The 25,685-nt window shown below is 41.2% G+C and overlaps 1 protein-coding gene across 4 annotated transcripts in view; it reads right to left on the reverse strand.

Moving 5' to 3' along the window:
* The window catches only part of rnf34b (ring finger protein 34b), a 36,549-nt gene extending 11,134 nt beyond the window's left edge, over nt 1-25,415 (reverse strand). For 2 of the 4 annotated variants that reach the window (XM_049604789.1, XM_049604788.1), the window contains exons 1-3: nt 18,257-18,440; nt 7,179-7,397; nt 2,511-2,996 (exon numbers count right to left, since the gene is read on the reverse strand). In XM_049604789.1, coding sequence (XP_049460746.1) covers nt 2,511-2,996; nt 7,179-7,397; nt 18,257-18,262 — 711 coding nt within the window. In that variant the 5' untranslated portion in view covers nt 18,263-18,440. Of the gene's footprint in view, nt 1-2,510; nt 2,997-7,178; nt 7,398-17,136; nt 17,244-18,256; nt 18,441-25,334 lie in introns of those variants that run through there. The other 2 variants (XM_049604792.1, XM_049604791.1) reach the window with 2 other exon arrangements.
* Nucleotides 25,416-25,685: the final 270 nt, after the last annotated feature.

Here is a 25,685-nt window from a genome sequence, read left to right on the forward strand (position 1 = left end):
TTTTCCAAATACTCCCTCCCTGGGATGGTCACATTAGTGGGTAGGGCTGGGTGGGACACTTAAGACAGTCTCCACATTGAGGTTGAAAGCAAAGAGGGTGTTGCTGTGTATGAGTATGTTAAATAGCACAGGCATAGTTGCTTTCTGTCATGCTAAAAGGCATTGTCACAATTGTCTCCCTGTCCCAAATGACCCCGCTCTCCCCTACTAGATTTCCTTCCTTTCATTGCAACAGTTAATGAGGAAACCAAACCAAATATCACTGAAGTCTGTTGCCATATTTGTGAGAAAAAAATGGCACCAAGACTCGGTATATTTAGCATTTATAATTTACATAGTGGTATAAATGTTCTACATACTTAAAGTCTTTGTAAATGACAGAACACTGATAAAAAGTTAAATCAACCTGCTGATTTTTGCATTAAGATGTTTCCTACAGGCCGTCACAGTGCCGTAGTGCTAACTATTACTTCAAGTAGCAAACTGGCAATTGATCTGAAATGTGGAGTTAGGTGAATCTTGCAAACGTGTTTATTTCTGTTGTCATTTTCAGCCATAACTGTAAGACGCACAGTTAAATACAGTGATGCCACCTATCTGACGTTCCTGTTGTGCTTGTATTATATACCGTGTTGCTTTAGTTACCATCTTTGACCAATCAAATCTACTGGAATGGAAGCGATTCAAGGAACAACTGTGGACAGAGGCCGCAGCAAAACATATTTTAGCCACCTAAAAAGACCTACCTAAAAAAAATCAATGTCAGTTTAAGTGTAAACTATATCACTGCACTCCCGCACCTGTGACCACATCACCCCCATCTTTCATAATCTCCACTGGCTCCCCATCCCCCAGCATATTCACTTCAAACTCCTCATTGTCACTTACAAAGCTCTCCACAACCTGGCTCCCCCCTACCTGTCTGAGCTCCTCCACCAGCAATCTTAGGTCTGCTGATGCCAACCTCCCTTTTTTTGATTATTGCTGTTGCTCTGTGTAAAGCGTCTTTGAGTATCCTAAAAAGTGCTATATAAATCCAATGAATTATTATCATTATTATTATTACATACTAACTGACTGAGGCAGCAGAAGACCAGCAACTCCAGCCTTTTGTGAAGTAAAATGTTTTTGTCAGTGGAGTCTGGTGGCTTGAAGGCTCCTCTGACGGCCAAGTGAAGCGGTGAAAATCTTTTATATTATCTTTTATTGTAATATGATATTGATTTTTTTTAGGTCGGCCTTTATTCAGGCGGCTAAAAACCAACTCATTGAGGCAGCGTTTGCTCAGGGCCGTTTTATTTCATGTATGTGACGCAGCTGTTTCTACCGCTTTGTTATTGTGCGTAAACATCATGATTCAGTCTCTACACTGCAGAAATGACAGGTCAATGGAGTCTTATCTTATTTCAGGATGATTAAGGATGACAAACTTGTCAATCCCAATTTGCATTAGGATTAAACCTGTTTCAAGGTAATAGATTGAAATTCGTCCCGGTTTGATGTTCAATCTATTTTCCGCCGGAGCTGATAAGAAAGAAATCAAGAAAACTGATTGTACTGTCGCCACACCAAAATCTATTTCAGAGGAAACTAGAAGGCACTGGTTATTTCAAGAAGCTATCTGCAACACAAATAACACTGCATGTTGTTGAATTAGTTAAACGTAGTCTTCACTACACAAAAGGTAAGTGGGATAATCTTATATCTTAATGCATTTGTGAAGGTGTTTTTTCCCAGTCTATATCTACACATTTACCTCAAAACACATAAACCACTAGAATCTGAACGCCATAGACTAAGAGGAGGAAACAGAGATAATCTATGGGGGGATGTGCTGTAGTGTTTCTGTTGTTTGGCTGCAGCTGTGACGCTGTGGGGAGTTCTCAACCTGCGCGCCTGTTACATAACAGACTCAGCCTATGTAATAGAACTAAAAAAGGCAAAGGGCTTAAGCTGCATCGCTGGCTGGTCTGAGGGCGCTGCACACACAGATACACACATACACACACACACAGATAACGCAGCTGTTTCCAGCAGTCACATGCACATTCTGCTGAATGCTGGACCAGTGCTGCAAATCTGAGCTTTCATATTATCAATAGAAGGTAAAAAAAATCCACCGAGATGTAGTAGATTTTCAAGGAGAAACTCTTCATTCATTCAGAGCAGAGTGGAGCACCGCAAGACAATAACACAGAAGACGGAACAAAGGAAAGAAAAAAAGCATGAAACACAATGAATATAACAAGATCTACAGATGTGCACGAGAGAGCATTTGTTTGTCAGGGAGTTGAAAAGACTTGTGCTGACTTGAAAGAGTCACGCTGACACTTGTAAATAAGCTTATTTCACCTTTGAAATTAATTATCTCAGATAGAATGAGGACAGATGTCAGAAAAGTATGGCGTATGTAGATTAGAGAGTGAGGGATCGTATGTTTGTGTGTGTGTGTGTGTGTGTGTGTTAGCACTGCATGCAGACACACACTGAGCGTCAGCTGTGTGTCTAACCTGGCTGGTGGTCCCTGAGCTGTCACTTGGGCTGAGCACTTCTCCCTGAGAGGCGGAGAGGACCGACTGTTCAGAGGTGGAGCGCGTGGCGGAGGGGGGCGAGGCGGCACGCGAGTGGGGGAGCGAGTGCAGACTGTCTGTGTCATCTCCCCCTTCATCTTCCTCCTCCTCATCCTCCTCCTCATGTGTGTCCTCTTCGTCTTCCTCCTCCTCCTCCTCGTCCTCTTCCACCACCGGTCTGGCTGTTTCCCTCGTCCCCTGATGACAGAGCACCAGGTCCACCAGGTCCTCTTTCTCCCTGCATGTGTCGGTAGGGATGTTGCGCAGCAGCAGGTACTGGCGCAGGTCTTTCACTCGGAGCTGCATGAGCCGAGGCCTCTGGAAAGCCGTGCCGCGCAGCAAGTGGCAGGTTGTGCAGCAGCGCAGGTTCTCCTGAAGCACCGAGCACAGGGCGCAGAAACTCTTCTTACAATCACAGCAGATGTGCTGTGGGAGGAAGAAGAGATTGAGAGCAGTCGTGATGTGATCAGCTACACTTTTTGATCTTTTTAACACCATCATTTAAAGGGACAGTTCACCAAAAATAAAAAATACATAAGTTTCTTCTCAACTGTAGTGCTGCTTATCAATCTAGATTGTTTTGGTGTGCTTTGTTTGCTAGGGGGATGTTTGTCTTCTCTCGAATATAATGAAACTAGATGGCACTCGGCTTGTGGTGCTTAAAGCACAAAAAATGCATTTGAAAACCTTGACAGCAATGTCTCTTTCCAGAAATCACGACCCAATTACTCAAGCTAATCCACAGACCTTGTTATGAGCAGTGACATGTCGGAAATATTTTTTTTCTACTGATCTACACCAACTAACCGAATTACTGCACAGAAGGAAGTGTGCATCTACTCATGGACGAGAGACGTGTGCTTGTGAGAGCGTGAAGTGTAAACCTAGCTAGCTCAGTGGTGCTAGGTGAGCTAACGTTAGATACAGTTGGCAGGTGTATTACAGTAGACTGATAAATAGCACCACAGGTAAGAGGGAAATATGTATTTTTGATTTTGTGGTGAACTGTCCCTTCAAGAAACTTTATTTTTCATAATTTCTAAATAGGCCCTGATGTCTGACTTCTGTCAGCATATTAAACTATTTATCCTCTGTTTCACTTTTGATGAATAAATGAACCATCTACTGAAAGTGATGTGACTGATTAAAGCTCTGATAAATGGGCCACATGATGGAAGTGAAGTCAGTGAATTTGCTGTTTGGACTGATGATAGTAACATTTCATTTGCATCAGAATAATCCATCAGGACGTGGTTTTACTTGCAGGATATTGTTGAGTGGGGCTGGATGATTATTCAAGATTAGATATGATGACTTGATCTATTTGTTATAATTCCACAACATTATTCTGTTAAAAATGTTATTTAATATTCAGTAATTAAAAACTGACTTTATGAATTACTGAGGTTTTTGAGTAAGTAGTTTTGTCTGATTGGACACACCAGTGGAACACAGATGTTTTATGTGTAATTTTGCAAATTTTGCCACATAGTTGATTTGATTTATGTGTTTCACACATTTAGGATCATAATAATAATAAAATAAAATGGAATATATGATAGAAAAAACAAAAAACAATAAATCATGAACAGACTTAAAATGAAAAACATAAATAAACATTTCATGTCTGAAAAGGAGCAGAAAGAAGCAACATGCCTGTCCAGCCCTACCCTCATCCAAAACTATACTAATACATCACAAATCAAATATTTAATATTATAATTATTTTCCAAAATGTAATGTAGATTAAGCAATTAATTGAAAATGTAAGTGACAGATTAACTGACAGCGAAAATATTAATTAGATATCGTAGAGATTGATGTCAGAAAAATAACCAAATTCATATGATCTCCACCCTATCGCCATACAGCCGTATTGTTAGTTGTGTATTTCCGAGAGTCCACTGTCTTTGAGTAGAAACCTAACCTAATAAACCAGCAACACTAGACTCCATCAGCAACAGTGGCTCATATCCTGTGTACTCAGTTATTTTCTGGGACAGAGTAAAGAAAAGAGATACAAACAATCTGTAGCTCCTGGTGATGTGTGACATTTAACAGGCTTAACGCTGTCTCCTGATACAGAGCGGCGGAGTAGATTGACACTTCAAATGGGCAGAAAAGCAGGTCAGCCACGGCTGTAAATATTCCTTATCACTTGTACACAAATGTGCTCTGGTCCTCCTGAAGTACATGTGCACTCCAACAGATACTTTTCTTCAATCATGTGTTGTTACTCCCCCGGCAGGTTATTTTTTATTCTGTGAAGATATCACGCTGACACACAGATGTGTGTGTTTCCAGAAAGTCGACCTGCCGTCAGAAAGTCAAGCAGTGTGTGAATGACGATAGACCGATGTGAAGCGGAGGAGCAGAGAGGAAAGCGGGCACTGCAGCGTTTTCATCAGTGTCTCAGTGTGTCTGACGACTGCCAGACAGACACACTCTGCCATTAAACTCTGACATGTTCAGCTGTGCAGAGACCCTGAAAATGTCAGGATGAATATGAATGGTGCATCCTCTTAAGGAACATGCCACTGATTTTGCATTTCTTTTCAAATATTGCATCTGATTTACAAGGCTGCCGACCGTTTTTCAAAAGTTTTTAGGTCAACTTAAACTTCACGCTTTACTTTGCAATACAGGACCATAACAACACTCCATTATCCATATTATTAATAAAATGTAGGTAAAGGAGCTGAATGTGACATTCAGAGCATTAATATGGCAACAAACAAGATACAGTGGAGTAATGGTGTTGAGCAGAGAATAAAGTAACGCTCCCTGTGTGTGTGTTGTAATCTGAGCCTCTTCTTTCTGATACTGTGATAGATGTTCCAGCTGCACATGCACGTTAATGCATGTGAGTCCCTGGGTACGTATCCCACTGGCTAGCTAATTGGCGCCGCTCTGCACTGCACTCATACAGCAGTTACTGGTGATAACGCCATCCCAACTAATGACGGCAGGACAATGTTTTCATGGAAGTGTAACACCCACCTTTGGTTTCCCTACATTAACAGTGTTAGCTTTGTCAGCACTGTTGCTGTTGTAAGCACTGTTTACGCTATTAGCAATGTTAGCTGCTAGCCACCAGCTCAGCTACCTCCATGTTGAGAGCCGTGTGCAGGCAATCCCCGCTCAGACTCTGAAGCACAGATACGTCCCATATGTTGCATTTATCTTCTAAGAAACCCCTGTGGCTGATATAATACATGACATTATAAGATTTTTATTACTGATGCAAAATTGTGTGAGCAGACTTTTACTGTCGTAGCTGGTCGAGATTGAGCTAGTTTTAACTACTTTATCCACTGACGAATTTAAGGGAAAGAATGTGGTGATACAGACAGGCTTTTTTCCTTGAGAGGACAATATGTGTGAATAGCTGTTGCACACATTGTGGATTTTTTTTTTGTAATATATGTTTTATTTGTTGCATTTTAAATGGGTTTTGATTGGCTGCTACTTCTGCCAGGTCTCTCTTGTAAAGGAGATATTTAGTCTCAATGGGACTTCCTGGTTAAGTAAAGGTTAAGTAAATAAAATTTAAAGTCAGGTAGTTTAGTTCAGTGGTTCCTAATCTAGGGGTTAGGACCTTCAAAAGTGTCACAAGATAAACTTTGAGGGGTCAGAAGCTAAAAAGGTTGGCTACCACTGGCTTAATCTTTAACAATAATGTGTATTTTAAAGGTTTATTATACTTTTTTTAAATGGAAAATCCTAATCTGAAAAGTAATGACAATAGTTACAAGATACATGTGGTAGAGTAGAAGTACCATAAATTGGAAAGACCTGACTAAAGTACAAGCAGTACAGTACTTGAGTGAATGTAGTAGTTACTTCCCACCACTACTTTCAAGACATATGTTTGTTTCCATTCATTTTACAGCATATAAATCAGCTTGCAGAGTTTTTAAACTTGCTTGAGTATGTTTTCCATCACAGTGAACAACTTGCTGTCTTTATATTCATCACATTATACAAACATAATCGTCCTATACCTGCCTGCGATGGTCTTAATTGAGCCTGTGTCTTTTTTACCGGCTGTTGTCTGTTCTAATAATGGCTGGCTGTTTCTGTTATTCCATATCTGTTAGCTGTTAACAGTGTGTTGCTGTAAAGCAGCATGCATGCTTAGCCAACCTTCCCTGTATGAATACAGAGTAAAGAACATGAGCTATTCCTCAGCAGTGATTTAACCCTGAAAGAGAGACAAAGTGATATAAATGATAATTGAAATGACACTTCTTGTATTTCCGTGTGAACCACATGGATATTATTTCGGAGGTTTTTGCATTAAAAAGGTTGGTTCAGTGAATGACTCAGTAATTATGAATGTCAGTGTTTCCTTGAATGCACCATGAGGAAGAGTCCCTGCTCAGAACTGCACGCAATGATTACATAATTGTGACATAGAAAAAAATAAAAGCTGACTAAACATTGGCTGTGAGGGATTATTCCAGCACGTTTCCAGTCTGCAAGTTGAAACCATGCAGTCCAAACATCTAGTGAACAATGTACAGTGAGTAAGACACGCACTGTATGAAACACTTTTCATCATCTACTATCAAACTCATTACTATCACTCCCACAAGTCTTGTTTACCTTGCGTCTGAAGACAGAGAAGGCCAGTCCACAGGCCTTGCATAGCTGTCCGGCGCTCCCTGAGCTGGTGGGGGGGTAGGTGGAGTACCCAGCGCTGGGGGCGAAGCGGAAGGGCCCCGCCCCTGCTCCGAACCCCGGCTGCTGCGCCCGCACCGTGCCCGTGCCCATCACCTCGTTCAGCAGCCCACAGCATGACGCCCACATGGACGATGCCCCCGCCTACGGAGTACACACACAGAAACACACACACACACACATTTAAAACTTTTAGAGAAATCTCTGACAGAAGTTTAGATGGATTATTGAAACATCTCTCCGGCATCATCAGTGACAGACGTGAATATCTTCTTTATGAATATTTATGTCTTGTGCATAATTTACTACACATCTCCTCAAAATTCAGTCTGCCATATCTGGAATCGCTGGAGGGATATATGCCATTCTTTTGAACAAAAATCCCTTATTTGGTTTTTTGATGATGGCACGGAACGTCTGTGTAACACACTGGCCCAAATCTCCTATGGGTGTTAGATTCTATTGAGAGCTCGTGACTGTAAAGGTCGCAGCATCACATCTTTTTCATACTGATCCAACCAGTCTGTGAGCTATTGTGTGCTGTATGCAAATATTTCATTCAAGTTTTTTCCTTCAATTGTTCAACCATCTGTATAACATTTATTTACAATTATTGTAAAACTATTCTTATTTATACCATAGCACTGATTTAAAGCATATCAGCCAGTCCTTTGCTCAATAGTACCAAAACTGGCTTAAAGGGAATCTTAAGTATTTTTTAACCTGGCCCTTATTTCCTGATGTTTCTGTGTAGAAGTGACTAATGAGAACATAGGTTTTTGAAATTGGTCCAGTAATTAGCAAGAGCGCTGCAGCCAGCAGCTGCTAAACAGGATGCAGTGTAACCCTTTAAGGCAATAGTGCAATGTCTATGTACATCCACTAGGGCCTGTACACATGCAGTGATTTTTGCTTCCACAAATTTATTGTTGTCAATATAACCATATGGTAGGTGCGCTCAAAAGCGAGGGCAGCGCCATTGCGACACACAAGCGTTCAAAGCACCTGTTTTTCAGGGCATGATGGTTGCAATGTGCACCACAAGTCATGTGATGAGGAAAAACCAATCACAGCTGGCAGATATCTTTCCCCTCTTCCATTAATATCAGTCTATGATAAATATTTAGAAGAAGACATTTTAATGCAGGGCTACTCAGAGCTTTATGTCTGTCCTATGGCTTTATACACACTTAAAAAACAACACCTGCAAAAAACATGAACTCTGCACTTGGTATTTCTGGTAAGTAGGCTATGATATGGTGCTGGTGATGGTTGCTTAGCAACATCAGATGCAACGTCCCTCCACACCCTTGAAAGTTGTCACAGAGTAGGCACATGAGTAGCAGCCAGTGCCCGACCCCACATTTTTTCAGGCATTTAAAGCGACACATGTGTTTTGGCCTTTAAGCAACAGTGCTACAGTTGGGTTGCAACATAATCTTCGAGGCAAAATTTAATCATCAAGGTACGTCCACTAAAACTGGACAAGCTGGCTCAGATTGTTATATGTTAAACTGTCTGAAAATATTATGGAAAGGAACCTAAAAAGAAACATTTTTTCCTCACTTTTTGTTAGATCTGGGTCTGTTTGCTACTGTCTTCCTGCAGCAACTCTCGTGAGACTTCAGAACGAGACCTCCCCTTGAGTGAGACTTGGTTAGACACAATAACAAGCAGACTGGATCGAGCAAAAGGTAAACAATCTGAGGGAAACAGAAGGTAAACAATCTGAGTCTGATAGTGGCAAAAACAGGCACATTTAGTGGATGCACACTGAAGATGCGCAATTGCCCCAAAGACTACATTGCAGCCTATTTTGAGACTGCCAGCCACAGCGCTCTCGCTCAATACTGGACCAATTTCAAAGATTGTTGTTGCCATTAGTCACTTAGACACAAAAACATGGGAAAATAAGCTCCAGGTTGAAAAATACAGAAGTTCCCCTTTAAGGAGAAGGAGATAGTCTCCTGTGGTATGGGTTCAGAGAGAAAATGAATGGGAAGCAAAGAGAGAAGGGGGGAGATACTGGGCAGCAGCACATTATTGAGAGTGCTCTGTAGCAGTCTTTGAGGTTAGAGATAATTAGACAGAAGTAGACACTAAAAGCTCCTATTAATGACAATCTCTAAAGAGATCTACGAGTTAAATTTCTCAGTCACTGCGTTATTTAGTACAATTTGATAAACAAATTAGCCACACAGAGGCAGAGGATGTGTCAGCAGTCTCAGCCACACAGCAAATATCATGTTGCCTCCCTACATCCCAAGGAAACACGCAAACCAGCTTGAAGTTAGTGTACTTAAGTTAAAGTGTGTCAGATGTGTTTGCTGACCACAAGACAGGCCAGACACAAGGAGCAAAGATGGCGTGATGGGAGCCACGGCTCCTTGGAAGCATACTGATGAGAGGAGGAGGGAGGGGGAGGACGGCGAGGAGAGAATATGTCTTCTGTTGTTCCCCCAGCCTGCAGAATCAATAGCTGACATGAGCATAATGTAAGCCCTCTGTGGTTCCCGGCTCGATGCGGAAAACAATGGAATTCACAGGGTCCTGCCACGTCTCTTCTTAAGGCAGTGCTCCGCTCCGACTTGTCACAAACACCCTGTGATCTGACCTCACCCATCTGCTTAGGGATTCGTTATGTAATCTTAGGAGCGAGGCACTATATGTACTGTAGAGTCACGGCAAGAAGGATGAAGTCCCTGCTGCAGTTTAACAGTCAGGATGGATTTCTAATGGCTAAATCTGTCATTAAACTGGATCATCACCATCACTTTAAATAATTTGTTTTGTCTAACTAGCAGCCCAAACTCTGAAAATATCAAATTTACAGACATATAAAAAGGGGAAAATCAGCAGACCCTTGAATTTGAGAAGCAGGAAGTGGTGAATGTCTGGTATTATTGTTTTATAAATGCCTTAAAGGTTTAATAAATGACCAAAATCATTGTGAATACTTTTCTGTAGAGTTTCAGCACTAATATTTTGTGAATTTCTCATCTAAACCTCAGTTAAATCCACCACAAGCAGCTCACTTTATCGTGACCGACTCCTCCAGCTTCATGTGCACAATAAAACCATGATGCATAACAACTTGAATTATTTGCCCGTGGCGTAAACTTGACCTGATGTTCAGCTGCTAAAAAGTCTGCCGGGTTAGATGCAGCCTCTCCTCATATGGGTGTGAAAGCCCCTAAAAGGGAATATTAACTGCATTCTCAGGCATGAGGATGAGGAGCCGCTGCAGTCTGGCCACCAAAACAGTCTTATCTGGCTTTGAGCCAGCAGCACGAGGTCCCTCTGTCACTTCAATTAGCACACTGTAAGCTCTGCAGGCAGGGAGTCCCGAACAAACAAGAGACAAGTGCAAACATCACATGTGCTACTTTGTTTTGATTTTACTTTTATCTTTTATATTCTCTTGACAGCTCCATCACTCGAGATAAACCTCTGGGAGCACTGTGTTTGTGTTATTCCAATCACCTAGGACACTCTTGGGTGTCAGGTCTGAGCCAAATAATTGAGATATTTCTCACACTGCTGCTGGATCCTCAACATCAAATAGGGTCAGAAAACAGCCCAGCCCCAGTGTGCACACAGACAAACACAAACACGGAGAGAGGGGGAGAGCAGCAAACAGTTACTGAGGCACAGATTTAAATAGAAAAATCCAAAAGGGAGGAAAATCAGCAATGTTCAGGCTTCGAGTGGTGCCGTGATCTGACCTCATAAAATTACTTTTGAGGATAAGAAATTTAAAAATTGCATCCACACAGACAAGTGTAACCATATGGGACGGGAGCCTGGATGGGGCCTAAATGGGTCATGATGTGGGGACTGGACTGTTTAACTAGAACTGAAAACCAGTCTGACACCAAGAGAGAAAACAACATCAAGTAACTTTGTGTATCTACTGATTTATCTGAAAAGTTGCTGCTGGTGGTTTGTATTTCATCAACAAATGAAAACAATGACGACGTTAATGTGATTAAAGGGGCAATGCACTGATTATACACATGGAGTTCAGTCATCGCAAACAGTACTACACAGCCTGTGAAAACAGTTGTAATGTCTTTTGTGGTTCTGGTGGAGATTTCTAAAGTCGGACAAAATACCTCTGATGATTAAGCTTCATTTATAATAGCACGAGACATCGTGGCACAGGCCTCTGTAGCTGGCACACAAGCTACAAACATGATCAGAAGCGTTTATGTGCAACACGTTGTTTGTTACACTATGCTTCAAAACATCAGGTGGTACACAAATGAAATATTCTGATGATAAGCAGGAAGTCAACGAATGTTACTAGAAGAACATTACCAAAAAAGTAGGCTGCCTCGCAACGGTAGTAACCACCAATGTACCGCCAAACATTGCATTTGTGTACTGTAATTATAACTGTCACCTACCCCAAAGTCAAAATGATTTTATATCACTTTGTCTCCGCCACTTTTTTCCCCAGTGTGTTGGAATATTTGTCCCCAATGACTGAAAGGAAATGACCATTTTAGAATGAAAATACAGACAGTGCTGACTGACCCTCGTGCCGACAAGAAGTCCAGTGTAGTTTTTTAATCCACAAAACTCGTTCGGGGTACCGCCAGAATAACAGCTACACTTGAAGTGCATGGAACCCACATTTTGAAAATGTAATAAGACTCTAATGCATTTCAAAAACATCAGAACAGCTCGTCCGTCGTAATCCAAGTGCCCTGAAGCTGCGCCATGCAAAATTGACTTGAAAAGTTGTAATTTACTCCACTTTTATAACATAATTTCTCACCGTGGTCAGTTAGCCTGCCCTACAGGCGTGCTGTGTTTACACGGCAACTCCCGCGAGACTCGAGAACTAGCACCACCACTAGCAATCAGCTAGGCTCACTCACACAAGTTTTGTGGATTAGAAAACTACAGTGGACTTCTTGTCAGCATGAAGGTCAGTAAGTACTGTCTGTATTTTCATTCTAAAGTGGCCATTTCCTTTAAGGTCATTTAACTGTCCCTGTGGTCTCTCAGTAAAGAGTCATACAGATGTCTTTACGAGCGAACCTTTTCGGACATTCCTCCCTGTTGAATTGAAAAGCACAGCTCTCTCAGTGGGCGCCTAGTTAAAAAAATTTGGAGGTGCATAACCTAGCGCCACAACAACTTCCAGCATTGACGCTCGACGCGAAAGGGGTGATTACATCATTTTCTAGTGCATGAGGCTCCTACCAAGACCCTCTGGTGGGCATAAACCATATTTTGGGTTCATTTCAGCTGATGACGTTATTCCAGCTTGGATTTGAGCCTTCAAATTTTTAACAAGAAGCCTGCATTACAAACAGAAGGTGTGGCATTTGATGAAAATGTATAATCCAGTTTTTCCTTATACAACAGGACTAAAATTGAGGATATCTCTGCCCCTGCTGCTTTTATTTATATTGTTCTTTTCAAATCCACCTCAAGACCCCGCGTATTGGAAGTTCAGCACTAAATTTCTGGAGTCAAAGCTAGGGGTGGATGGTAAACGAACCTTGTATGGCACCTTTCTAGCCTTCCAACCACTCAAAGTCCTCTTTACACTACGAGTCACATTCACCCATTCACGTACACGTTCATACGCTGGTGGCCGAGGCTACCATACAAGGTGCCATCTGCTACTCAGTTTTTAACACACACACACACACACACACACACACACACACACACACACACTGATGGAACAGCCATCAGGAGCAATTTGGGGTTCAGTATCTTGCTCAACGATACTTCAACACCGCCGATCCTCCGATCAGTGGACAACCTGCTCTACCTTCTGAGCCGCGCCGCCCATGATAGCATGATAGGGACAAATCTCTATCAGGGTGTGTGTAACCTCATGTCATGATAGTGGTTCGCAGAACATCATGACACAACATTTTCTGGTATTAGAATTGAGAAACAATAAAAAGATGGGAATGTTTTTAGTAAATCACACCTGAAAAATTAAAGTACTTCATCAAATTGATGCAAAATTCCTGTAAATCCATTATCGCTGTGAAGCGGTCCAGCTCACTGATTTGCAACAGGCTCCACTGTGTTCTGTTAGAGATTATGCGTGGATAGCTCCATCTGTATGAATGGTACGACCAAATCTCCGATCAGCTCATGGTATTTATCTTCATATTGTCTGTCCCTAGCACATGCATTTGCAAGCATCAGTATACAGATATACCAAACAGACAGCATTACGATGGTTTTCAGTGTAATCACCCATGCACTGTGAAACAGTTTTAGAGAGGGTCATCACTGACGATCCATCCATCATCCACTGTCTCTCTATCGTATTTCATTTCCTCTTTCTCTCCGTTTAATCTTTCCCTCCCTTTTTTTCTCTGGCATCAACTGCAAATGTCACTCCTACTGTGAAAAGTGAGCTCCTCACTGCTGACACCGGAGAGTAATGTCGCCACTGAAAAATAAACTAATTCATTATCGTCTTTCGTTATTTGTCTAAAAACGACGAGGATAACGGTGATATTTCATCTAAATGAGGCATTACTCAAATAGTCTGGAGAGACACGCACGGAAAACTCAAGCTGCTACCAGCTAAGTTTGGATTTGTGTCTGCAAAATGACAGATTTAAACAGTTTACTCCAAAGGCAGAGGAGGATTTAGCCTGAAGAACACTTCTGGTGCAGAAATACAAACAGATAAAGACTGCTGCGGAGATCGTCCTGCAATAACAAAACATGACTGGACTATTTTACAGAAATCTGCCGTGCCCTCTGGACTCTCTTTATAGCTTCAGACTTCTTCACCTACTTTAGAAGAGTGAGTCATGAGTGCGTCCAGTCTCATTTGAAATAATCATGATCCACTGCGACATCAGTGCTACATCTTATCATTTCATGAGAGATTTGTATTTGCATCCACGATGGATTGAAAATGAAACGATAAGAGGATTTTGAATAGAAAGTATATGTCACAGATCAAGTCATGGGTCCATCCCTGATTAAAATGGCATCGATAACTCGTACTGTGCAGCGGTCTTTCCCCGATTTGAGAAGTATGCTTACACAATTCGGCTAACACCGTCCGTTCCACAGGGGCAGAAAAGCTGCTTTTCAATTTAAACCAGATTAGTCAACAAAACATCACGTCCATTTTGTTTCCCTGGGACACAGGGAGCGATGCTTCACTGTCCACCAGGAGTTAAGCACCTCTGTGCTCTTGTCCTCCACAATAATGTCAAACAGCATTCAAACTTTAGCCCTACTGCATTTAAACTCGTACAAAAGTATTGAAATGACTGCAGAAAACATACTTTAGTGAAATATTCATTGTGAAGAATGTGTCAGTGTTACTTCATCATTGCATTGTTGTGATTGAAGCTACTTTTCATTGAGTTTGAGCATCAGATAATAATGTTATTATGTGATCACAGCCCGAACTGACAACACATTGTAGAGACTGTAAAGGCTTCATACACCGCTGGCATGTTTATTCTCCTCACTGCACCATATTTAATGAGCTCCCTGTAGGTTTTACATGTACAACCCCGTTCTAGAAATAGTTTAATATTATATAAAATATTTTTCTATGCAGTGTTGTGGAGGGAGTTCTGCAAATAGAGTAGCCAGTCATAGTTTCTCTAGTTTTGAAGAAGAAATATGCAAACTTTAAATATGTGTTTATGAATGTGAGAAGACTAAATGGGTTGTAATGGAAGAAACAAGCACTACTTGGCTCTGATGGCTGTTTGGACAGGTATTATGTTGCCATATTTCCTCCCTGACCATAGGCAATATCACAGACCAACACACATTAGACTAAATTATATTAGTTTTATAAGTGTTTCTCAGACCGTGATACAGACCTAGAATCATTGATCTGTTGGATTGCCTATGCTCCAGAACAAGCATATAAGATTATTTCACCTAAAAACAGTGCCTTTGTTTTTTTCCATTGTTGTCTGCATTAATTTGAGACTTCTGGAATCCTACTTTTTGGACAAGAATACTAATTATTCTTTGTCCTGAAATGCCCAACAGTGAATTAAAATCCACACAGAGGCAGCAACTATTGATTACTTTCATTCTTGATTTATCTCTCGTTTATTTTCTTGATTAACTGAGTCGTTGTTTGGTCTATTAAATGTCAGAAAATGGAGAAAAATGTTGATCAGTGTTTCCCAAGGCCCAAGATGATGTCCTCAAATTGCTTTGCTTTGTCCACAGCCCAAATAGATTCAGTTTACTGTCACAGATGAGTAACGAAACCAGAAAATATTCACGTTTAAGAAGATGGAATCAGAGAATTTGACTTCTCCCACCACCAGGGTTGCACACAGGTGTATTGCATACAGCCAGTGATTAGACTGAGATTGGTTATTTTTACCAGCCTATCCATTGTTGCCTCATGCATGCTCTGATGAAGGTTGAATAGACCGAAAGCTCAGCAATAAAATGAAACACTGCATAGATGTAAGTGTGCGGAAATCTTTTTTTCCTTTAAAAATGTACTCAAAGCAATTAATTGATGATCAAATTGGTTAGCCATTACTATAACAGTTGACAACTAATTGATCAATTGTTGCAAATCTACACAGAAGGGTGGCATTACTCCAAAACATATGGTGTATTTGAAAAGGGAATAGCTTATTTGAACAAAATTAAAGGCCGACATAGCTTTCTCAGGCCTGTAAATTTATCTTTCCCTAAATCAGGAATGGGAATTGACAACTGGTACAGTTGAGAAGTAGTTCCAAACTGTCTGATCTTTTCATCAATGCTGATGTTGTATCAAAGCTTCCCTGCCTCAAATAGTGTTTCCCCCGTTACTGCGTAGTGGTTAGGGTTAGGACTAAGGGTTTTTGGTCAGGTTAAGGTGGAGGGGAGACACATATTGACATGGAAACACTCTTCCAAACAACATGATTTGTTTTCTGATAGCTGCATGTAGCAAAACAACAACGTCAAACTCATTGTTTTTTATGTTTTTGGGAATCACCAGAGGATCCATGATACAATATTATCACAAAACCTAAGTCACAACATGATATCATTCCAATTTCTAATATGTCGTTATATGCTGAGTATTGTGATATATTACTTTTTCCAACTGTAACTGATGTCCCCAAAGGAAAACTTTGCCAACATCTGTTTAATAAAGTTTCAGTCTGTTCATCTCACTTCAGCCACTTTGTTTTTGTGCAGTGAAAAGGCAGTTGATCGTATAATTCCAGTAGGCTACATTAGTTTAATTTGTATCTGTAATATTAATAATTCATATAAATAAAAAAAAAATCGATACTTGGCACTGTGGGACGACACGAGATTGCCACAAAAAATATCACAATACTATCACCCCTACGCTGCTGGAAACTTTCAACGAGAATGTGTCATGGCGGAGAGGAAGAAACAGTCCAAAGCGTGGCTTCATTTTGCAAAGGATGACTACAGTGCTGCTTGTAAGGTCTGTAAAATGATCATTTCAAGTACAGATGGAAACACCAACAATATGCTCAGACATCGATCTATGCAACATAGATTAAAGTCCAGGAATGCCACGATGTTGACACTCACACACACTGGTGTCACTTCTTCCCATGTAATCAGCACGTCCATCACATAGGGTAAACATGTTATGATAACATTAGCGCCATGCAGATGTTGCACATCTGAGTCACATGCATGTATTTTCTCTACTGTTTCATCACTATGTTGAGACAATAAAGCAGTTGTGTTGACGCTGAACAGACCATACAGAAAACTGTTCAGGAATCAACAAGGAAATCAACAAAGAATCGTACTGATAATCAGAATCTATAATGGCACTGGTATCACTTAATTTGTTTTTACCAATTCCCATCCCTACCCTTAACTCTAGAAATGTTATGACATTTAGATATAAATATACCTGAGCAGCCAGAGCTGAGAAGCCGGCTTTTTAGCTTGCAGCAGCTGCTTGGGGAAACCCTCTGACTCGGCACACGAATCACAGTATTTCACTGTGAAACAGTACACCTGTAATTCAAAACAGTGCTTTAGCTAAAATATTTGGAAGTAAATGTACTTAGTTACTTTGCAACTCTAGCAATAAGAGAGGTTTTTTATTTGCAAAATGAGGACATCCACCTTGCAGAGTCCTCACTGGTGCATGTGGTCAGCTTTAAATAAGAAGCATCCAATCAGCTTCAGTGTGGCTGCAACAACAAGTGATTAGCCTGTTCTTCATTATGTGTACACAGTTCTAATGATGATGGTGATGATGATGATGGTTGTAGCGGCAGTCCTGCCTGCACCTCACCTCTCACCGTGACTGTCACCACAAACCTGCCGCCACCAGAGCACCAATGACATCATCGCCATCATCCTCATCGTTATCCGTCCTGAGCTCGAGCTGCCAGACAGCATCATCACCTTTTCCTCCCTGTGTGTTGCTGCAGCCTGCCTCTGCTACACAGCACACACACACACACACACACACACACACACACACGAAGGAAGAGGAAGGAGACTCCTGACACAGCTCGGACCTGAGAGGTGAATCTCTCTGCACACCGAGACGTCTCCCAAACATCCCCGCACTCCCTCACTCTCTGACCGCAGCCTCTATCTCATTAGACTGGATTAAAAGCCTGACGATGAATGGACATCGCTCCAGCGGCTTTAGTCCACTGAACTATCACACTGGGGTCAAAGCGGGCTCATTAAAAAGCCTGCACACTGTACCTACTGTTTATCAGGGCGACAGGAAAAGCATTCCCAGGCTGGTGAGCTCGCCGGGAAAATAAAAATCAGGCTGACCGAGCTGAAAGGGCAGCGGCGTTATAATATCTGGCGTCCGGTTAACTGTGAATGCTGCATTAAAACGCAAGCCTGTTGATGTAATTACAGCTGAGTGCACGCAAACATATTTAATTGACATTAGGATGGAGGTATCCCCTGCCTCTTGGTGCAACATCGTGCGTAAATCACACGAAATCTGCATCGGAAGTGAATCCCCACCGCACACGGACCGCAGTTGCATCACGTACCTTCATTGCACCTTCCGTTTGAGGAATCTGCCGAGTAATGTCAGAACGACGACCATTGCAAGTGCACAGGGAATCAAACCATTACGTCTTCCCTCTCTCCAGCTGCCTGTGTGTGTGGAGTAAGCATAACGTAATGGCCAAGAGAGCCGCAGCCAACCACGGAGCGCACGCAGGCGCTGGTATCTTTAGCAGCCAATCCGCCTTAACACATCACCGGAGTGGGCGTTCGGTGGCGTGCGTAAAGACGCATGTGTGAGCCTGACCATCATGCTATAGTCACAGCCTCGGTTTGTCCTATGTTTCAGCAACATTTGTGTTTAATAATTAAATAAAAAACATAGCTAAATCGCACTTGAGTAAAATATTATAATCGAGTTATTTCCATTTTTTATCCTTTAATATTATTTTTTTTATTTCATATGCTTTCAATAAAATATTCTGCACTATTGATTTAATTGCAAAAAATGTGTTTTTAAAATCATCTTGAGGAATAAATGAGTATTTAACGTTCTTACTTCAATCCTAGGACACAAAACCTCAGATCCTCTGCAGCAACACATGCAGTGCTATTTCTGTTTGTTTTGTACCAAAAGTAAATGCGTCTACAATCTTATTTACCGCCATATTTAGCCTGTCTGTGCGTGTGTGCATGCTGGTGACTGTGCATGCGCGCGCACACGGCTGCTGTCTGCAGTAAGGAGATTAGAGGGGGTGTTCTTCCGTTACATGGCCGGTACCGCTGCGAGCCCGCAGGGGGCAGTAGATAGCGCTGCCACAGCATTATTATCATCCAGACATAACTGAGCCGCAGGGGAGTGAAGCTGCTCATGCTGTTCATTATGCTCTTACTTTATAATGCTGCTGAAATCACACACAGCTTATAAGTTATGCAGCTGTTGCAGCACAGGAGCAGGAAACAAAAAAAACTGCACTGAAGTTTTTAAAGTTGAGGGATCGTAATGATGCCAATGCTGCATTATGCTGCAGCCTGAGTCTGTTTAGATTCTCTGCCATTTCCAGTACATCAAACAGTGACCCTACTATGTTGATTTTATTTCACACAACCACATTAAAAGATCTGTGGAGGCCCCCGGGCCACCCGTGACACACTTTGGAGCTTTAGATTTGGCCTGAATACTCTCCACACAGTGTTCAAAACATCAAAGTTGTATTGGAGGGTGAAAGTGTGCAAACTCTTTCTCACACTGGAAGCATGGAGACAAAATACCAGAGGGTTATATGTAGACGTGACTTTATCTGAAAGGGTCGGTTAACCTAAATTACAACACAGAAATGGAATGTAATATAATAAGTATGTTTTCTTTTGTGTATAATCACCTGAAAATAAGAACCATCGTGTTTTTATTATCTTTGAATGAGTCTTCTATATGTACAAAGGGAGCTGGTCCTCGTCCACGGAGTCCACCATGTTTCTACAGTAGCCCAGAACAGACAAACCAAACACTGGCTCTTGAGGGCCATTTGCATTTGTCAAGTTTTTGCACCAGCCATTGTAGTGAGCAGCCCCTCCACAACGAGCAGCATCACAATATCACAAATTTGTTTTTATACGCAAAGATGCTTTACCAGTTTAAATCACTGGGTCCATTGTGTGGATGGTTCAGCTCCCAGTGAAAACCTCCTAAATGTCTGGATCTTAAGTTATCAGAGAAGAAATGCAAGCACACATTAGCAGGTGCTTGGCGAGTGGACCATCCGCCATGAGTTTAACAGCATAGGAGAAACTTTCATTTGTGAAACTGATTTATTCAGTGTTATTACTGGTTTAATCACCTGGGGTCTCATTTATAAAATAGTGCGTAGGATCCATACTAAAAACGTACATACGGACAAAAGCCAGAAATGTTGTGTGCCAAAAAATATTTCTACAATCAGGCTTCTACCTCACCATCATCGTCACCAAATTCCTGTCTCCAAAATGTTCGTAATCATAAGTTTCTCCCATCAAATCTGTTTTTATAGATTGCATTTTTTCCGTGGGAGGTGGCATACACTTCTTTCAGCAATGTTTATAAATAAGACCCCTGGTCCGTTTGTTTTGGAGAGGATGAGACCTTCGTGGACAATTCAGCTCCCGGTAAAAACCTCCTTAATAGCACCACAGGTAAGAGGAAAAATATGTTTCTGATTTGAGGGTGAACTGTCCCTTTAAAACAAGCTCTCAATCAGCAATAGATATAATCATGAGTTGAATCCTCTCTGTAGTAGCTGATAGAAAAATGCTCCTTAACATTTCTCTTGGCACAAGAAGGCCACTTCTTCCACTTAAAACTTTGAATGTGTTGTCAAAAAGCCAGCGATGTAGAAGAGGATTTTATTTTCCCTGTGAAGCCTGAGAGGGGACTGACACTCTGTCGGCACAGCTGAATGACAAACAAACAAATGTGCAGGGAAAATGAAGGAACGAGGGTTGATACAAACAAAACTCCCACACTGCTGGTGGGTCAAGACTGGACGGGAAACAGAATATTATGAGAGACTGAGAGGAGGACCACTGCTGTTATTTCTATTTAGTAGGACAGATGTTTATCTCACTGTTTATATGTGGGTAAGCCTGACAGATTTAATATTTATATGTATAATTTGGCTCGCCCACTGGGCTTGTTCTCTTTGTTGATCACATCAAGTCTGTCTCTTCTTCTAGTTAGGCTTAGGATAAGCACTGAAAGAGTAAAAAACAGCATATGTGTGTGTGTGTGTGTGTGTGTGTGTGTGCAAAGAGTACACCCTCTATCCTCAGAGGTTGGCTCACACTTCACTGTCATCTTCGCAACCAAACTACCAACAGCTGGAGAGAACAAGCTGATAGTTCTGTGTCATATAGGGTGTCAGTCCTAAAGCTTGGTTGAAGTGAAGGAAAGGGGTCAAGTTAAAAGGATTTCATGTGGTGTTCACGGCATCAAAAAATTACATGTATCAAAATCAGCAGCAAGGTGTCTTTGGAGAAACAGTGTCCCAGTTACTACAGATTATCCGCTGACAGTTTTCATTGGATCTACTTTCTACTGAGGAAATAAAAACTGTTGGCAGAGAGCTCTGTGGATTATCCAGAGAAATAGGGACACTTAAAAAAAAAGATGTTGATGTTTTTAAATGTAATTTTCCAACGCTGTTAGCACCACAAACATAATTTCATTCCCCTTCACTGTGTTTCAGTGCAGACAGAAATGTCAGAGATGGATTTGTTAAAACCTGCTTAAATAAAACCAAAGTATCTGTACTGCCCGACACTATAGGCGCTATATAAAATTGATTTATTATTGTTATTATTATTATTATTATTATCACAAAGGCAGGTGAAAGAATGTGTTTGTGCTCAATTCCATTTAAATTGAAGGATGTAACCTCTCCAATGGATCAAAGATGTGATGCAGAACATCAAGCAGGAATAAAAATCAGATGCACCCTTAACAGCTCCATTAACAAATTTTACGAAAGGACCCATTCATAGACTGTGTGAGTGGTCTACCTAAACCTACCTAAACCATGATGCAGAAGGTTTTTGTTTTTGTGATCTGTGTGTTTCGGACATTGTTGATTATCCACATATTTGTACCCTGAGATAATAGTTATTGTCTTGTTTATTAAAGGAATAATATGTAAGATTTCAGATTGCAATTGGCTGAAACTTTTATCGGTTTGAATTTTTCAGTGTTCATTGTTAAACAATCTAGTTTGCTTTAGTGTGTTGGAGATGTGTTGAGAGGTCTGCCTTCTCTTGAATATAATGGACCTAGATGCTACTTGGCTGCTGCTCAAAGCATCAATAAATAAATGAATATCTAAACATTTGATAAACTCAACAGCAATGTCTCTTTCCAGAAATCATGACCCACTTATTTAAGATAATCCACAGACTTTGTTGTGAGCAGTTTCATGTAGGAACTATTTTCTTTCTACCAAACTACACCCACCAACTGTATCACCGTGCAGAAGGAGTTGTGCATCTACTGCTAGCTCACCTAGCACCACTGAGCTAGCTAGCATTACAGCTCAGCTGAGGAGAACGCTATTAATGTTTGTGTGCTGTCATGAGCCTCTCTTCCTCGTGTCTTAGCTCCACCTTTGCAAGACACAGAGGACAGATGCAAGGATGAGATGCGAGAAGAGATGAACCAAGGAAGTATGCCTTTAGAGGAATGAGACTTCTTTTCCAACATCCATTTCTGATGATGGCGGCAGGTGGATCAGTTGTCAGAGGGCTTCATCAGCTGCAGTGCTGCACTATCCAGTCAATAACTGATATCTGTTTGGGGGGGTGTATCAGTCAGTAAAACGCTCGCTCGAAGGCTGCACTCATATATCCCTCCGAAAGTCTCCTCTCTCCTTGACTCCTCGACTCCTTAGAGTGCATTTAGTGAATTGAGATGTCTTTCAAGATGGCAGGTGTCAATCAATTTCCCAATCAAGTGATCAAGGATAGAGGATAGAGCGGAGGGATATTGTGATGAGCCACATGAGTAGGCGAACACTTCCTTCTGTGGTGATACCGTTGGTGGGTGTAGTTTGGTAGTTTGGTAGAAAATAGTTCTCACAACAAGGTCTGTGGATTAGCTTGAGTAACCGGGTCATGATTTCTGGAAAGAGACATTGCTGTTGAGTTTTTCAAATATTTTTTGTTGGCACTTTGAGCACCACAAGTCGAGTGCCATCTAGTTCCAGTACATTCAAGAGATGATATCGCCAACACTCGGCAAATCACACCAAAACAATCTAGACTGATAAACAGCACTACAGGTAAGAGGCAAAATATGTGTTTTTGATTTTGGGGTGAACTGTCCCTTTAAGCCATAAAAAAGTTGGAAAACAGTGTTTTTTGTTGTTAAAAAATCTTTAAATTACATCTGCTCTTCCCTCCTCATTGGGAAATCCAATTAATATAGAAATATGCTTCATTTAAAAAAAAGTTTGACACAAGATGTCTCCTTCTTCCCTGAAGTCCATTCACAGCAGTGAAAAGCAGCTGGAACCAGACAATGTTTGGCAGGTTTACTTTTACGTTTAGACACTAAATGATCAAAGTTGTTACTGATTTATTTTCTGATTAATGGACCACCGAAGCGCCTCAGCTCCGCACACGCCTGAGATTCTTTGGCTCATTGAGTGAACACACACTCTTGAATATTCATTTTCTTCCCACACTGTCTCCCATTAGCATCTGTGCTTTGTTCTCACAGCTGCCTCCCATGTTCACCCTATTGCACAACTCCGCTGGAATCCAATTCATCCACTCTGCTTCAAGTCATGCAGTCTCTGATAAAGCCGAACACATCATCCAAATGACTGATAAATATTCACGTATTTACTGGAAAATGTGTTTTTCTGAGGTGGGAAAACAAATGTTGCAACAAATGGGAAAGCAAAACTACAACTTGACACCTTCTTTGGGATGATTTTGGATCTCCTGCACATCCGGTGAATGACTTACGGTCAGTTGACTTTACAACTTAAGTTTTGGATGAGAACCAGATGACAAGTTTAAACTCTGTGCCACAATTATTGGCTTCTCTGGGAGAGAGTCCAACACATATCTGTCTCCAGGATTGTGAAACATGAGCAATAAAAAACACAAAAAGAGTGATTACCCCCCCAAACACCTCACAGCCCCCCTTTCCCAAACACACATATACAAACGAGTCTTTCTCATACAAGCACACACATGCCAGATGCAGTCAAACACATGAACAAACAAAATCACAACTTGTGTATTTGATCTCAATCCTTTCAACATTACTCCTACGTAAATTCATCTGGCTGCCTTGGAAACTCCTAATTATTGCAATGACCTTCTTGGGAAGCCTCAGCAACGTGTGCTCACTTCATGCAACCCCCCCCCGCAACTCTGGCTTTCTCATGAATCCTGCACATACTTATCAAATGTCCTCTTCTGTGCTCCCGCAGAGGCCAGATACTTTCAGTCAGCACAGGAGGATTTGATTCCAGCTCACAAAAACATTCAGCTGTTTCACGTACAGACAGGCCCCACCGTGAGTCTCCATCCGGTGCTGCTCTGTGCTGCCAGCAAGTGCCACTAGATGGAGTGTGTATGCTTTCAAAAAGAGCAGTCGGGTGCTTAGTGTGTGTCTGACTGAAGGAGTTAAACAGTTTGTCATAAACTGGCACATCCGCAAACTGCTAAGTATATTATATAATGTAGGCAATGATAAAAAGAAAAAAATATCGGTGGTGAAAGATGTACCCAGATATTTTACTGAAGTAAAAATAGAAATACCACAGTGTTGAAATACTCTGGTACAAGTAAGAAGTCAAATGTAAGCATCAAAATATACCTCAAGTACCAAAAGGACTTATTATGCAGGTCCATTTCCAGGGAATGTGCATCACATTATGGATAATAATTATTTATGCATTAAGGTGTCCACATCTCTTTGATGCTGCAGCTGGTGCAGGTGGAGCTAACTTTAATTATTTTATATACTGCTGGCTTGTGGATGGATTTCCTCCCCCAAGGATCAACAAAGTCTTATCTTAAACTATAATAATACATCATAATTTATTCGCTGATTGCATGTTGCATTATTAATCTGAATTCATACTGTACTGGAACGTGCTTGCTTGTGTAATTTGGTTTTTACTACTTTATACTCTCACTCCAATACAATCTAGAGCAGGGATGTCAAGCTCATTTTAGTTCATGGGTGACATACGGCTCAATTTGATCTCAAGTGGGTCGGACCAGTAAAACCATTGCATAATAACCTATAAAGAACAGCACCTTCGAATGTTTGGCTTTTTTTTTTTAAGTGTGAAGCAAATCCATTCTGAAAACACTCATCCACTTACAAAAGACGATGAACAGCCTGAGATGTCCCAAGAAAAATAAGTGCAGTTTCAACAATGTGTTTCAAATATTCCACAGTCAGTCTACCAGTAATGAAACTGGCAATGCTGGCATCACCATACCAAACTAAAGTGGAGGATACTGAGGAGGCAGGTTATTAAGTTATCCCCTGCCTTACAAACCATTTACAAATCAAACGTTTTGAGATCTGAATTCTGGTCAGGGTGAAAAGCATCTGAAGCAGTAGCTACTCACTGTTAAACCTGCTCCTGAAACCTGGCACCTCTTAGCCTTCACAAGTGCATCAATATATGGTGTGGGAAGTCATCCAGTAGGCTTAATTGGACTCTTTGGTGGGTTGGCTCTGATCTAGAGGATAAATACTGTACTACGTGCTGCCCTACTTTTATTCGACAGCTATAGTTAGTTACTTTTCTACTTATGATTTTACCCCCACACAAAAATCCCACATAATAACATAGAAAATAAAATGCATTGTTAAAGATTAAACCAGTAGTTCACTGCCCTTTTAGTCCCTGACCATTTACAACACAAAAAGAAAAAGGAAAAACAAGCAGTGTGTGATTGGGGCCCCTTGCCATGTTT

This window comes from Epinephelus fuscoguttatus, linkage group LG18, assembly GCF_011397635.1.
Source record: "Epinephelus fuscoguttatus linkage group LG18, E.fuscoguttatus.final_Chr_v1".
In the NCBI taxonomy this organism is placed as follows: domain Eukaryota; kingdom Metazoa; phylum Chordata; class Actinopteri; order Perciformes; family Serranidae; genus Epinephelus; species Epinephelus fuscoguttatus.